This window comes from Protomyctophum parallelum (genome assembly GCF_964188405.1).
Source record: "Protomyctophum parallelum genome assembly, chromosome: 19".
Classification (NCBI taxonomy): domain Eukaryota; kingdom Metazoa; phylum Chordata; class Actinopteri; order Myctophiformes; family Myctophidae; genus Protomyctophum; species Protomyctophum parallelum.
This window is the reverse complement of record NC_139717.1, coordinates 38,806,894-38,823,351: the sequence shown is the minus strand read 5'-3', so window position 1 is coordinate 38,823,351 and position 16,458 is coordinate 38,806,894. Positions and strand designations below refer to the sequence as shown.

At 42.3% G+C, this 16,458-nt stretch overlaps 1 protein-coding gene across 1 annotated transcript; it reads left to right on the top strand.

Annotated features, from left to right (window-relative positions):
• The first annotated feature begins 128 nt into the window (after positions 1–128).
• Positions 129–14,865, top strand: LOC310877088 (zinc finger protein 106-like). The gene is made up of 21 exons (XM_083790776.1): positions 129–201; positions 498–610; positions 738–799; positions 2,220–2,429; positions 3,290–4,441; positions 4,843–5,191; positions 5,625–5,694; positions 5,843–5,997; positions 6,132–6,192; positions 6,679–7,243; positions 7,739–7,776; positions 9,660–9,802; positions 9,999–10,133; positions 11,014–11,130; positions 11,508–11,699; positions 11,881–11,943; positions 12,652–12,771; positions 12,934–13,005; positions 13,181–13,252; positions 14,223–14,369; positions 14,685–14,865. Exons 2-21 carry the CDS (start codon positions 500–502, stop codon positions 14,739–14,741), a joined length of 3,891 nt encoding a protein of 1,296 aa, XP_083646902.1. The 5' UTR covers positions 129–201; positions 498–499; the 3' UTR covers positions 14,742–14,865.
• The last annotated feature ends 1,593 nt before the right edge of the window (positions 14,866–16,458 follow it).

Here is a 16,458-nt window from a genome sequence, read left to right as displayed (position 1 = left end):
CGGATAGCCATATACCGGTATCTATGGTTATTATTGTGATTACTTGTAGATCTATGAAAACTGCCCCCCCCCCCACCAGCTTCCGGCTGAACCACGCTTTCCAATTGGCTGCTACGGATAGAAGGAGGTGGGACCAAACTACGCAAGACAAACATGGCGACGGCCTGTTAGTTTCTCCTGGTGCCATGTGAAAATCGCAAGGTAACTTTTGGATTTACGTTATACACCCTATTCAATTCCCCGTATTTCTAGCTAATGGCATCCGTGTTGCCCAATCGAGTCTGTGCGACCCCAACGTTTAAAGACTGTTGCACATTCAATGTTATTGTTGAAACTCTCGGATGAACTCGTGTTCCACTGACACATGTCAATACATGACATCTGACGAGCCTTTCCGGATGTGTAAAAACGTTACATAGTACATTTGGTGTGAACAAAACGGGGATTTAAGCGGTAAATGAAGTTATTGATTGTTGCTATATTTGCTCTTGTTTCAGAAATGGCTGCAACCGTAGTTAAAGTGGTGGTAACCGCCAACTGCAATGCTGAAAGAAAAGCCCCAGGGAAAAGAACCTACTGTATAGTATGCCGAAAATGTTATTTAAGTGATGTAAGTGATTATCAAGCTTGGTCCAAATCCATCCATAAATGAGAAAGTAAAAGTCACTAATACATGCAGTCACTGTATTATGATTGATTAATTGCTTGCTAACCTCGACAAAACGTGTTTTCTGCAGGATTCACATTGGCATATGCACCACATGAAACATCACAAACAACTGGCCATTGCGTTGCCCAGGTGAGCTACAGTATTGTGTTACTGTTAAGTTACTGACACGCCCTGTGTCCCCAATTCTGTCACCTACCATAACCATTTGAATCACAGCATCCCTATTCTTTCTGTGGCAAACTTGTCGAAAACAGCAGATGTACAAGCTCACTGTGCGTTGTAGTTCGGCTGTTTTCGGCAAAGAGATTTTGTGTTGTGGGGGAAAAAAGAGAGCACTTAGAGAGAGCACTTAGTATAGCGTACTTAGTATAGCGTGCCCCAGTATGTGACACACACGTGCCCCAGTAACCAAATTGTTAAATGGTGTAATATTTCACAAATATTGTGAAAAATAAAATATCTCACAATAGCTCACAACGACTCACACTGCAAGGCGCTGTGGGCTATTCTCACAATATTCAGAGTCAAACGTAAATGTAAATGCCTACATTGCTTTTCATTGTGTGTGGGGGGGGGGGGGGGGGAGTCAAAAATATGATTATTTTGGTGGGGTCATGCACTGGATTAGTCTTGCTTTATTCCCTGGTCAGTCTCTAATCACTGTACATTTATTCCTTGGTCAGTCTCTAATCACTGTACATTTATTCCTTGGTCAGTCTCTAATCACTGTACATTTATTCCTTGGTCAGTCTCTAATCACTGTACATTTATTCCTTGGTCAGTCTCTAATCACTGTACATTTATTCCTTGGTCAGTCTCTAATCACTGTACATTTATTCCTTGGTCAGTCTCTAATCACTGTACATTTATTCCTTGTTCAGTCTCTAATCACTGTACATTTCGGTTTCCTCTGAAGCTACTTCAGGTTCCGTTCCATTAGCCCACAGTGACCCAACTCAATACCATGGACACAAATTTCAATGCCACACAAACTTTAATAAACTAAGTTTAAGATGGAGGATGTGTGTTATTTTTGAACACTTAAATCCTAAAATGTATTTTATTTACTGTAGTCTAAAGCTGAATTACTGCAAGCACACAAGTAGAACACTTGAAAATAGGATGTTAGTTGAGTGTAGAGAGGCTTAGGATATTATGTATTTTCCTGTGCTTAATTATTATGTATTTTCCTGTGCTCAGATTTTTGAGCCTGACCTTATAGCAATACTTTGGGCTACTATTTTCTAGTTAACCACACCTTCTCTCTCTCTCTCTGTGTGTGTGTGTGTGTGTGTGTGTGTGTGTGTGTGTGTGTGTGTGTGTGTGTGTGTGTGTGTGTGTGTGTGTGTGTGTGTGTGTGTGTGTGTGTGTGTGTGTGTGTGTGTGTGTGTGTGTGTGTGTGTGTGTGTGTGTGTGTGTGTGTGTGTCACACAAGACCTATTATTGTATTATATGCACCGTCATAAGACGAGAGCTGAGATGAGAGCATAAGATGTTGGTTGTCCACTCACCACTAACAAATGTGCTTATCTTTATTGTTTATATCCAGGGAACCATGCCATCATTGCCAGGCATGTAACGCACCCTCCATGCATCTTAAAACGTATGCCGTGCACATCTCCACCGCTCAACACAGGAAGAACTTGGCTCTGCTGCTGAAGAAAAAAGATCATGTAAAGGCTCTGACTGCAAAAGAGACTCTGAGTGATGCAGCCTTTAGCAGAGTCAAGGCTAGAAACCAGCAATTGAAGAGGAAACAGTAAGATTTTCACATACACTAGTACCTTTGCTTTATTCAAGCATAAAGGTGCATTCACCGGATGTGTGAAAAAATGGTCAAGAAAAGTATGCAGAGTATTTGCATTGCTTCGGCATAGACAACATGCATTTTTAATTGACTTAATATTGAATTACGTTGCTCAAACAAATTGCATCACACACCCAGTATGAAGTGTGTGTGTGTGTGTTGAACATTTATAAATGCCTGTATAGACAAAACCACAGAGGGTTGCCTGGGTGCGGCCATTACTGAGGTGTACCATTAAGCACAGCAGCACTGATTAGCCACACCTGGCCTACGGAGCACCTGCTCCATGGATTACACCTCAGTAATGGCCGCGCCCAGGGCACCCCTCTGTGGATTTGTCTATTAGCAGGGCTGAATAATGTTTCAGCAATGACAATGCAATGTACACACTACACACATTGCAAAGGATGTAATGTAGCTGAGGCAATCACGTTGTACTAATACAAAATTACTTCTTGACAGAGAACCAAGGCTAAGCATTATTGGGTAAGCATTTTGCATGATTAATCTGGAAGAACAGTGAATAAGATCAAGATTTAATAACTTATTGGTAACAGTGCTCTGAGGTGGATTGTATTAGTTTGGGGATCACTAAGGAATTTAGTGTGTGTGTGTGTGTGTGTGTGTGTGTGTGTGTGTGTGTGTGTGTGTGTGTGTGTGTGTGTGTGTGTGTGTGTGTGTGTGTGTGTGTGTGTGTGTGTGTGTGTGTGTGTGTGTGTGTGTGTGTGTGTGTGTGTGTGTGTGTGTGTGTGTGTGTGTGTGTGTGTGTGTGCTATATTTCTGTAACTGTTCTTCTTTTCAATTTATTACAGGAAGAAAGCAAAGGGAAAGCAAAAGAAGAAAGAGGTTAAAGCAGCAAAACGAAATGCAGGAGTTACACAAAACATTGAAAACAAAAAGCAACCACCAGAGCAAACTGCATTAAATGGAGGCAGACTGGCTGGCAGAAGTCAACACCCAAGTCAGTCAGCACCACAGAGGCATCAGTCAATCAAGGAATCAGTTTCAACTATGTCAGAAATTGATATCATCAACAGAAATTATGGCCAAAGCAACAGTCGGAGTACTGGAGGAAACAGAATTGATACAAACCCCAAGAACTGTCAAGGAATGCCACAACAATCAGTAGGGTATGATGAGTATGATGATAGTTACTGTGACTTAACTGCAGACCAGCTATCAGATACTGGAGGGAGCATGAACAGATCTTCACAACTAGGGCAAGAACGAGTTCAGAATCTCACTGCCACTACATCCACAAGTCTAGACGGACCAACTGACAATGGTCAATTACGGGATGTTGATGTCAGTTCAATACTTAGGCAAGTCAGAAGAGAACTAGGTGTGAGGGAACCATGCAGGGCAGAGCGTGCAGCCCGTAATCAGAAGCAGAGCCAAGAGGCTGGTATCAAGGAGGAAGTGAAAAGCACTGCACAACAAACTGGCGTGGAGAAACCTGACACAGAGCAAACCACTCCATCTTTCACCACATTCACCAAAACGGCTCATAACAAATTAACAAAACCCCAATCTCTACAGTGCCCTCAGGTTGACACTACTATTATTCCTGTGCCCCGTATTGGAATGCGCATCTCCAAGGTTAGCGCATTTAAGTTAAAGAAGACAACACAGTCACAACAGTCAGAGGTGACCTCGGAGAGTAGGTGTGACTCAGACGAACCGTCAAGCAACTGGGAAAGAGGATCATCTAGAGGGCCTTCGGTGCCCATACTTGACACCCTGGCAGCTTCTCTCACTCGACAGTCGACATCTGCTGAGCCCAACCTAGATGCTGCTCGCAGAATCCGACATGTCAGCGAATCGGTTAAGACGGAGCCTGAGAAAGAGGGGCGACTCAGACCAACCGTTCAGAAGTTGCTCGGCTCATCGGGGAAGGTCGACTGGAATGAGATGTACCAGGAGGTCAGCAGGAAGAAAAAAGAGAAGATCAAAGGCATGCCCAGGTGGGGGAGTTCATCCATCTGTCGAAAACTTAGGTTCCAAACAAGATATCTCAATATCTTGTCAGATTACCATGAATCTTGGAGCATCCTAGGGGACACTTGCACTGCAAGGCTTTTTAGGCTTTTGTGTTGCTAAATGTAGGCGACAAAGTCTTCTGCACACCTGTATGCTCTGAGGCGGGTGCGTATAGGCAGGGGTCCTGACCTTCCTTCAGATGCCTGGAGAAGGTCTTTGACCCAAACGTTGCCTGTACATAAAGTTCGTATTGCAAAGTGCAGACGGTGTGCGGGTCTCTGTGCACTTTGTGTGTGTTGCTAAATTTACAATTTTTATTTACAGTTTGAGAAACACCTTTTATATAAAATCAACTGAAAATTGCTTTCATGCTTTTGTCGTACAGGTTTGGGATCGAGATGATGAAACCCCACTCTGACCAAGGAGATGTAAGGCAGGACCAGGACATTGCCCTATCAGAGGGCTTCCACTGGGATTCTGTTTTGCCTAGCGATCCTCCACCTGCGCCCTGTGCCCTACCCTCCTCGCCTCAAAATACAGCGCTTAATGATTCCATCATAGAGAGACCGTCACACCCTTTAATGCAAGAGCCTTTGGAGGAGCCCAATGCCGCTCTGGGGGGTGGCAGGAGCATCCAAGCCATGATGACAAAGGAGCGTATAAAAGTGGAACCAGATGACCATGTGCCATCGGGAAGAAACCTCAATGCTGAGAATATAATGAAACGGAAGACGGTAAGGAGTCAACCTCAACCTTTTTACTCTGTAACACCTCAGAAAAGATTTGGCTCTCCAAGTACCACCATGATGACTGCGTTAAAATTCAGTAGAGTAGACCTATCCCATCCTATTCACCTATGCACAGTGCACATGCCGGAAACAAATGTATTCCTTCTTCAGTCTTTTTCATAGTCAGTTGTGTATTATGTTACACTACAGTACAAAGTGAGAAAAATGGAACAGGGGCGCCCGTTCTACTTAGCCAGAAAACTGATGAATTTAGCTAACTGTCTGAAAGCCCTTTCAATTGCACAGGGACACCAACAGCCATCAAACGCTGGGTATTGTTTCCTTGTGAGCTGATGCCTGTCAAGGGGCCTTGTGCATGGCTGTGGATGTTGGTACTTCAACAGGTGTATTGTCATAACTTTGTGTTGTTTTCCATCAGGATGATGATAATATGGGCTTTGCTACTATGGAACAAAGTGGAAAAAAGAGAAGAGCACCATCAAACGAGGGTAAGTGAAATATTTTATGTATTTATTGACTCGATATAATGATTGCTCGATATAAAGTTGCAAATAAAGTCCATCCAAATGTGCGTATGCAAAGGAGTGGGGAAATAATTGACAATAGATTTATTTCAACCTTTTTGTGTCAATGTAGACCAGTCCAAAGTGGACCAGCTCTTGATGGTGTCTCTTAAGGAGGACAAGCTGTGCCAGTCACTGCAGGAAATTGACAATACACTGATTCATGCCCGCAACGCCTTGCAGGCTGCGTACACAGAGGTCCAAAGACTACTGCTGCTCAAACAACAGGTAGCCCACACCATCAATGGGCAACAAGCTACTAACTAGAATATAAATTCATTTGTGCTATTACTGGATGTGTTAAGTTCACTTTACCTCAGAAAAATGGATTAACTCTCCCCACCACACACACCTGTTTTTAGTGCACCAACGAGGTCAACACTCTGAGGACCCAGCGAATTGAGATCCTGCAAGGGATGCAAGGTAGGAGTTTACATTGAGAAAGCATTTTATACATATTTTTAATAAGAGTAATAGGCCCTCCACTCCAATCGCTATAACTATTATATTGATTAACTAAGATATTGTTTTTAAAATCATAAATAAAGTGGATGGCAGCGTTCACGCCACAACTATAACGATGACTGATCAATATAGATATAGTTTCTTGCTGTGGAGACCTTTGCACACCATATGGCTGGTTTATTTGTGCGAGTTTATTCACACATTCATATTTTTCAAACTATATCCAGTCAATGCAATACATATCAGCGTTGGAATCGCTGTCTATTATTTTTTTGGGACCAGTTTCGCACATCTGAACCTTAAGTCACTTGTAGTATGACATGATTTGCATGTGACTTTCTATTGTCAATTATCGTGTTGCCCATTTCCGTTGCCCTCAGGTTGTACCGGCATTTAATGGGCAAGAAACGGTTAACCCCATTTATCTCTCCGTGTCTTGTTCAGATGGGTACACTGATGTGGGAGAGAACAATGGCTCAACTCTGGCGAGAGCTGCCACTATGTCTCCAAGGCCCCCTCCTTGGTTATCCAACCCCACCACGACCTCGGCCTTACACACACCACCTAGCAGAGCCTCACCGTCTACCTCTGAGACTCTTCCAAGGGTGATAAAAATGGAAAGATGTGAACCGGGGGCAGACGAACCGGCCCGTCCACATTGTAACCGTGCATCTCCTCAAATGGCTAGCAGTCCCGTTCCCGTTCTCCTCCCCAGCTTGCTACTCCCGCCGTCGCACGCGCCTGCGGCCCCACCAGCTGTAGCACAACGGACAGAGTCCATCACGGGGAGAACCCAAGATGAGCCTGTTTCTGCTCAACACGCGAGAGGAGAGAACGATAGCGACGGCTCCTCAGATCCCTTCTCGAGCTCCGACGTCATTGACATCGAGGACTCTGATGACGAGGTCTCTAAACCCTCAGTGGCTCCTCAGAGTGCCGCTTCAGTGCAGCTCAGTACTGCTGCTGGTCAGACGCAGAAGATTAAGGAGGAGTTTAAGGACTTGGTCAGGTCAGTTCCATCCAGAGGTGCATGTGTTGTAGGGCTGGGCATTAATGACTTCAAATCAATTACCATTTAAGGAACGTTTTCTTATTTAAAATAACTAAAATGGCAGATGTGCAAGCTCAAAATGCATCACGATGTGGTGTGTTATTAACTTGTACAAAGTAGATAGGCTATTATCACCACCATTAGGGATAAGTTGTTAATCAGACTGATTGATTTAGTCGAATATAACATCTATTTGAATGTTTTCGTGTTGATATACAGTATAATAAATAGAAAACATATCTAAAACAAACCCTGCTTCTTGATTATTCGATTAACATACATGAAAGATTAAGACGGTTATTGGTTCTACTTCGGGTTTTGATATTCTTTTTGGTTAATTGCCTAGCCCTAATGTGTTGTATAATTTCCTCAATAGTAACGGGATGCTACATGTGCCGAAGTTCAGATAATCTTATATTAATTATTAACAAGACATTTCTGTTGTTCCCTCAGAAAAATTGAAGTTCCATCAGTCTCTGTGAATAATCCTGGTGAGTTATCAAATTTCCTGACTTTATTGTCGATGGCTACGTTTACATGAGCAGTTAAATCCCCTTTTCATTCCGAATAGAAGTTAAATCGTATTAAACGTTGTTATGTAAACACCTACAAAAACTTACATCCGAATGAAAACGCTCGATGCGATCTAAAAACCATTCCGATGTCACTGGCCGGATTACTCCGATGTTCAATGCGATTGAAAGAAAATTGGACTCATGTATACACTGCTTCGGATGTAAATTAATTCTGGTCTTTCTGAGCATGCTCATTTCCATTGCGCTCCAACTCCAAGGCGCTCATAAGCCTCATATCCAAGGCGCGCTGAGGAGTTTGCACATAGAACGCGTTATTTCGTGCATTTTGTGTGTGTGTGTGTGTGTGTGTGTGTGTGTGTGTGTGTGTTCAACGGTCTCTCTCTCACACTCTCTCTCTCTCTCTCTCTCTCTCTCTCTCTCTCTCTCTCTCTCTCTCAAAAATAACGAGCGACCCGATACAATAATAATCAGTGTGTTGCGTGCCCTGGCCGTGCTGTAGATAATAAAGTAGGCTACACATAAAAACGAGATGATCACCTTCCCAGCGGAGAAGGGGAGCCGCAGCAGGTGGGGAAAAAAAGACGGTAAACATAGTATGTCCGTCCTTATCCAAGCAGCAGCCTCAAAACTACTGCGGAATGAAATGATGGGATTTCAAAGTGTCGTCTTTCGTCTGAAAGTCACAATGAATGAACTGCCTATATTTTATGTGTCCAACAGATGGCGTAGTTTCACGTGAATTAACATGTATCATGTCTTCTATCACTTCTCCATATAAACACTCATTCGGAATGACCATTTCCCATGTAAACTCGTGGCAAAAAACATTACATCGGATGTATTTTATTCTGAAGTATTTATTCGGAATGATCACCCTTCATGTAAACGTAGCCAATGTGTCATAGAGGGATTTGTTTTCACAGCCTGTTCAACATCGAAATACATTTAAAAAAAAAGAAAACAGCATACAACACTTGGAACACTAACATTCAGTTAAATACATATCTGTAGAATCAGAAAATAAATACCGGAAAATAAAATTCATACTTTGTAGCACAAAGCAACATGTCAGGGAGGATGTTTGTTTAATGCTGCAGTGACTGAATGGACCAAACTACCACTAAAGCAAGGTTAAAGTCCATCTCCGTCCAAATGGTGGTATTGAGAATGGTGGTATTGAGGCAGACAAGACAGTGCACTTTTCATTTCATTTTATTCCTCATACAAAGATGCCATTGCCATGCCCTGTATCGCAAATGGTCAAATATTTGATTAAGGAATATAATATGCTTTTGAATTTGTAATCTTTCTGTATATCGGCAAAATGTACAGTAGATTTCCATGTTAGACATTGAGGGATATTAAGATTCTCAGATACAAATAAAAATAAATGCCGCTTATCAAGTAACCGGTTAATCGATCGATAAGGTAGTCAAAACGTATATATTTGTAGAAGGATGTTGAGGTTCGAACAGCCAGGCACGAGGCCTAGAGGAAGACCAAAGAGGACATTTATGGATGTAGTGAGAGAAGTGAGATGGAGACCAACGATTTGTTGTGGCAACCCCTGAAGGGAACGGCCAAAAGGGAAATAAGACGACAGTACCATAATAACCTTTTAACCCATTCTGACCTGAGATCAGATTCTAAAAATGTCAGTCGCTCTTCGATTTTTCAAAAATAGCAGACCTACAAGCTCATATCGCGCCACTCGGTGGCGCGATATGAGCTTGTAGATCTGCTATTTTTCAATAGATAAAGCATAACATGATGCTAACACCAAAATGGGTGCCCGGTCAGAATGGGTTAATTGAATAAGTCATCTCCCATCTTTTCAGAGTCTGCTGCCATGGCTTTGGAAGAGGAGCCTGCCTTGGGTACATTCAAGAACCACACAGGACCAGTCTATGGCATGCAGGTCCACGGCGGGTTACTCTATACTTGCTCAGGAGACAACACAGTGCATGCCTACAGTCTGGTGGTATGCTCTGATAATAATTTACTTGAATAGTGGTTTACTTTTATACAACATTCATTTGCAAGCTGTCAAAGCACTTTTCACTATGCATTATTTAATTGCTGCCATCTCAAATTATATTTTTATTAGTCAAAGTACAGTACAAAGTTACATTATGTTTGTGTAATGATGGGTCACTTTATAATTTATATCATTCCAGACCAAAGACTGTGTGATGGTGTTTGAGGGCCACACAAACAAGGTCAATTGTTTGCTGGTGTCATCCCTGCCCAGCCTGCCTGTGCGCCTCTACACTGGATCTAGTGACAAGACTGTCTGCTGCTACAGTATCAAGGTACAACACCAACACAACACATGGCCACACATTTTTTGGTCATAAATTATTGTTGCCTGAGGGTGACGGTGGCATATGCAGCATCCATACAGTCCTGTGCCCCCGGTTCGATTCCCGCTGGAGATGCTGTGGGCGTGTTCTCTCTCAGTGCCCATACCCGAGGCGGGGTTGATGAAAGGGCCTTGTGGAGTTTGCACGTTCTCCCCGTGTCCCTTAGGGTAGAGTAGGTACCCTCACAAAAAACATGCAGTAATCCTGGTCTCTAAACTACCTCCTCCTGGCCAGCCGGGGCGCCGGATGGAGGGGAAAGGAACTGGTCGGAACAATGTGTTCCTTCCACGCGCTACGTCCGGCAGTGTGATATGTCCTGTTGCACGTTGACCCACGTCTTTCCAAGTGATTCAACTGGTTGAATTCAACGGCCTAAACCACACCAAAGGGTCACCATGCAACTCCTCGCAACCGTTTGGACCCAAGGAGTTGCATGGCGACTCTTTGGTGTGGTTTGGGCTTAATTCTCGTAGTGCGTCACTTCGTGCCACGCTATGAGCATTGCAAAACTGTTTCAAGCGAGACACAGGGACACCACGTGGTCGCAGAAATCCACTACCCCTCCCCCACCCACACGCCAAAGTTGCTTTCTCTTCCGCATATTTCTCTTGTATCGTTCCACTTTCGGTGTGACCACCATTCAATCTTCAACTAACTACTGAACTACACAAACTCGCAACAAATGGGGAAGATGAATATTCTGTGACTAGTTAAAGGTGAATACAAATAGCTGTCTGAATGTCGTAAATATGATGCGATGTGTTGGTCAAAACTACACAAACCTCTAGGTTGCCCTTACTGTATCTCATGTTTCTCTCTCATTCACTAGTCGAAGAAATGCCTGGAGCAGAAATCTCTTCCAGATCGAGTGTTGTGTTTACACATTGCCTGGAAAATTCTGTATGTGGGGGTCGCCGACGGATCGGTGGTTAGCTTTGATGTAAAGGTAAGCCTGCTTCCTCCATGTTACCTCCAGCTTGGCCAGGTGGCACTAGAGTACTGCCATGTATCTTCAGATGCGTTTTGTCCTCCTAGTGAAACTCACTGCCTGGTGACAAGAAGCGGCCTTGGCAACGCACATGTCAAAAGAGACTGTATGCGCTTGCTAGGACCAACTGTGGGAGTTGGCAGTGATATGGGATTAAGAGATCTGGCATAAAACGAAATGCTGAGAAAAATATTTACTTGAAAAAGCTAAATTTGAATGTGCTTAACGTCTGACTCCACCATCATGCTGAACTTTAGACCTTATGCCTTACATATATATAGTACATAATTATTCCCTGTTTGTTTTTTCTCTCTCATAACTATCCGCTTCTGAAGACCCTGAAACAGCTGGATGTGTTTGAATGCCACGGTACCCGAGGTGTGAGCTGTATGTCTACAGCCCAGGAGGGGGCTCGCAGGATACTGCTAGCTGGGTCGTATGACAGCACCATTAGTGTGCGCGACGCCAAGAGTGGCCTGATACTGCGCACACTGACGGGTCACACCAAGACCGTACTCTGTTTGAAGGTTCCGAACCTCATTCTGTTTTGCATACTTTGAATTTGCTCCAATTTATTTGACTTTCAAAATGTAATGGGCATGCGATTATAATGTTTGTAAACTATGGAATAAATTGCACCTGTATTTTCAGTTACTATGGGTTTAACGGCAGGGGAAATAAAGCTGTCAACATTCTTGGTGTTTTCAGGTGGTGAATGACCTTGTCTTCAGCGGTTCGAGTGACACATCTGTTCATGCCCATAATGTCCATGTAAGTAAAATAAATGATGAAAGATGATGAGTTTAAGGATCAAACCAAGTGTAAATAAAATTGGATATTCTGTCTAGAAAATTTACTTTTTAATTTCTTCCTTGGCTGTAACTAAGTCACATACAACCACTAGTCTGACTTGAACCCAGGGGGACCAACCTATGATACACCTTATGGCTTCTGAGATTCACTTTCCCTTTGCCACAGGGACAGCCTGCATAGTGATAAAAACCTTTCACCGCTGAATGCGCCCCCAAATCCCTATCCTGATTCCTAATGTTTATAGAGTTTATTAGGAGCAGCTAGTCTTCCTGGGGTCCACACAGAACATAAAAACATGACATTTGACATGACATTAAGCTAACATTACATTAAGCTAGCAAATCGACTATTTTTGTCTTACACAAACAATTAACAATGAATGGATGATGTACGATGATAAGAGCGCCCCTCACTTCACACCCGGGTGTGATTTATACACAGGTTTAATGTTTGTCTTGTTTTGTAAACGCCATTGACAATGAAGTGCAAATTTACATCATAATGTAACTCATTACGTCATATTTTCTCTTTATTGTTAATGGCGTTTAATGCTTGTGTTGCCACGGTTTGTTTTACATCACCTAATCAACATGAGTTAGACTTTAATATATTAGCGCCCCTCACGTCACGGGTGTGATTTTTTTTCTTTTCGGTCTTCATGTGCAGACAGGAGAGTTGGTACGCATCTATAAGGGCCATAGTCACGCCGTCACCGCAATCGCCATCTTGGGGAAGGTCATGGTGACGGCTAGTCTGGACAGATTTGTCCGTGTGCATGAGCTACAGGTACGTATTACTTGACTCTTAAAATGGAATACTCCTAATATGAGAGATCCCTCACTTAGGCATTTTCATCTTAATGGTTGACATCTTATTGGTCAAGTTAACATTATAACTCAAAACTAATATGCAGCCTTTTCCAAACGTTCTCTTTTTTTCCCGTGTTAGTCACATGACCGCCTGCAGGTGTATGGGGGTCACAATGACATGGTGATGTGTATGACCATATACAAGAGCACGGTACGTAGTGTTTATTTAAAAGATGATGAATGAACACTGATCATTTTACTGTGATTCTTAAAGTTTTAGTGTGGTTGGGGTCAGCATTTTAGAAGGAATGATGAGACCTTCCTGAATTTCCCTGATCAACATAATATTCAGTCATTGAGCTGTGGCTTATCTGACTCCCACTCAGATCTACACCGGTTGCTATGATGGAAGTGTTCAAGCCGTCAGACTCAACCTGATGAAGAACTTCCGCTGCTGGGTATGGATATACGGCTGCATAATATCATTCTGACATTGCATTGTGACTGGCTCAGAGGCATTCCAAATTCCAATATATCCCAATAACAACACTCTGAACACTTCCAGGTTCCTTGTTTACCATACCTCTATTTACATAGCAATGGTCACTGCCTGCTTACCCTCTAACATTAGCTGCCACAGCGTGTTTCCACCAACACTTATCATTTAAACAATCTTACATGGGCCTAATTTGATGTAGTTGTAAGCATAATAATCTTAGTTTGTTTTTTGTTTAAAAAAAAGTAAATGTAATTAATTGGTATTCTTAACTACCACTTACCGGTAATTGCATTAGCATTTTTACTGGCTGACATGGCTTACAAAGACACATCTTTAGTGCAGATATTGAGATATGAGCATCAAGCATTAAGTTGTTTGGTGGAAGTCTGCACCCAGACCACACTGCAACGCGGAGCGGAGCAGCTGACAACAGCGGCTAATGTTATGAGCTAACTGTAGAGCAGGAAAGCCATAACAAAACACAGTGATTTAACCAACAAAAGAACGTTGCAAATTAACGAAAATAACGGCCGCGAGGTTGTGACAGAGAAACATACACCGTTACACGTTACAACAAAAAGGAAACGTTAGGAAAAAAAAGAAAAAAAGGGTGACAGATGCACAGCGCTGGTTTCATTTCACCTGACAGTTAATGATACTCGTGTCATTTCTTGTTTTTAATGTAATTTTGTCCAATCTGTATGGTAGAGTATGTTAATACTATATAACATGCAATTGGTTGAGCTCAATGGTAAAAATGTCAGCACTTGCACAGAAAACTGGGATCAAATCCGGGATGGAAGAGGCAATTTACATAGTGCGGCTTTAAATAAAGAAATAAAACATGTGAATTATGCTAGCCTTTCTCTTTTTAAAATGTCTTCTCAACTCACTTTTATTTATTTTTTCCAACTCTACTCTCTGTCCAGTGGCATGGCTGCACTTTCATCTTTGGCATTGCTGAACACCTGCTGCAGCACCTGCTCAGAGACCACAGCAACCCTCAGCTGCAGTCAGTCAAGTGTCGCTGGAGAGATTGCAACACCCTCTTCTCCACGCCAGAGTCCGTAAGACAGGTAATGCACGACAGTCATTTGATACCTCCTGTTCCCCTCGAGAGCTCTACGTTCTGAAATGTGTGGATGTTATGGCGTGGGAGTGATGTCACTTAAATGTATTGGACTGTGCCAAATATGAATGTAATGTAATTACATTAGGCTTTATGTAAAATGAAAACAAGACTAAGGTGCTAAGACATGGGTGTGTTGTATAGGTTTGTCTTGTGCTTCATGAAATGAATGCCACAGCGACCTCAGGACATCATAGGGTTAGATAGGATAATGAATACTGAATTATTCCACATTTCCCTTTCCCTGTTCTTTATTCTTCAGGATCTACCAGATCACATGCAGTACCATGTGGATAACAACAGCAAGCTGGAGATATAGAACATGACACCAGCTAAGCCTCTTTGCATTTGTTTTTAAAGGGCTCGACCCATTTTTCTTAATGGTTCCTGTTTTTGTATATTTATGATCACGTCCTCGTGGACTGTGGTCCTTATGTTCTCTCAGTTTTTGGATTCCTAAACCTGTTAACTGATATCCAGTATCCAACAACCTGCAATAATCAGTTAAACTGAAACCCATTGAGCCAATGAACATTAAAGCGGTTAAGTAACAACAGGTTACATACTTAGGTCTATCCATTGTTTGTAAAATTGGTTGCTCATTAAAGGGACACTTCAACCTTTTTGCCAAAAGAATATATGTTAATGACGTTTAGAAGATGTAGAACACTTTCCTGGGGGGGAGGGGTCTTTATGTGTGTAATATGTGGTTTTATATTTTAACACTGAGCCCAAAATATCTAAAACCACACATTACACACATATTGGCCCCCAGGGAAGTGTTCTAAATCTTCTAAACGTCTTTTTGCAACAAGGGTGAAGTGTCCCTTTTAATGTTGTTTTCCGAATCTACATATTGTCGCTGTCGTACATTAATTCCCTACTTTGTCATACTACAGTGTCATGCAAAAATATCAGACCTACAATTACGTAAAAGTGAAGGTGGTTACAGTACCGGTAAGTCTCTGTGGGTTTTATTTAACCAATGAAACGTATTAACAAGAGCTTGTGATAGTAATAACTACATTGGAGCCATTGTTTTAACCCATTCTGACCTGAGATCAGATTCATACGAGGTTTCCGCCGGACAAACACTGGGTCTGATTAACCCATTCTGACCTGAGATCAGATTCTAAAAATGTCAGTCGCTCTTCGATTTTTAAAAATAGCAGACCTACAAGCTCGTATCGCGCCACTCGGTGGCGCGATATGAGCTTGTAGATCTGCTATTTTTCAATAGCTAAAGCATAACATGATGCTGACACCAAAATGGGTGCCCGGTCAGAATGGGTTAAACATATATGGTTTCCGCAGGACAGCAACAATATGTTAAGAGTTTCATGTGTTTATTGTGGGCTCTGTTGGTTCACAAGAAGAGGATTTTATGGAGAATGTAATTGTGAATTGATAATTTGCGTGATGTGATTTGATGTACAGCAGTAGCCTTCTGCTACTTGGAGAAGGATTTTCCTTTTGCATTTCCTACCAATATATGCACATTTCCATTACCATTGCATATTGGACATGGCTTTTGTTTGACATCAAATACTGTGACTTATTTCTTCAAAAACAGTATTTTGTTCTGATATTAAATGCCACCAAATCCTAGAATGCTTTTCATAGTCTGTATTGTTTTTGTCATGGACCAGTATCTCCTACCCTCAACCTGAACAAAATTGACTTCAACTGATTGCCATCCTTAGAGCCCTGCGATCTCATTAGTAGTGCTATTAAATTCTTATTCGTGTCAGAATCGGGTATAAATATTGCATGTTAACTTACAACACATTGTGAAAGACAGAAGCTGTGCCACAATTTAAAAAGTAGTACTGTAGGTGCATTTTGGTTTTGGTTTTGGCCTGAGGGTGGCACTAGAGGACAGGTAATGGTTTCACTCAAATGATTACAGTTCATCCTCCAGAGGGCATGAATGCACTCAGCAGGCGTTATGGCGATCTGCCTCATTAGATTTTGTGATCATAGGCCTACCTTTATGTTGTGCAAAGTGGAGGTTTTGGACTAAGGCGGGTGCTAGA

What these genes read in the sequence shown, in the direction of transcription:
- LOC310877088 (XM_083790776.1), top strand. Translation starts at nt 500, where the DNA reads ATGGCTGCAACCGTAGTTAAAGTGGTGGTAACCGCCAACTGCAATGCT. An exon ending in GAAAATGTTATTTAAGTGAT is followed by an intron (nt 611 to 737) that starts GTAAGTGATTAT and finishes TGTTTTCTGCAG; the next exon opens with GATTCACATTGGCATATGCA. An exon ending in TGAAGAACTTCCGCTGCTGG is followed by an intron (nt 13,253 to 14,222) that starts GTATGGATATAC and finishes CTCTCTGTCCAG; the next exon opens with TGGCATGGCTGCACTTTCAT.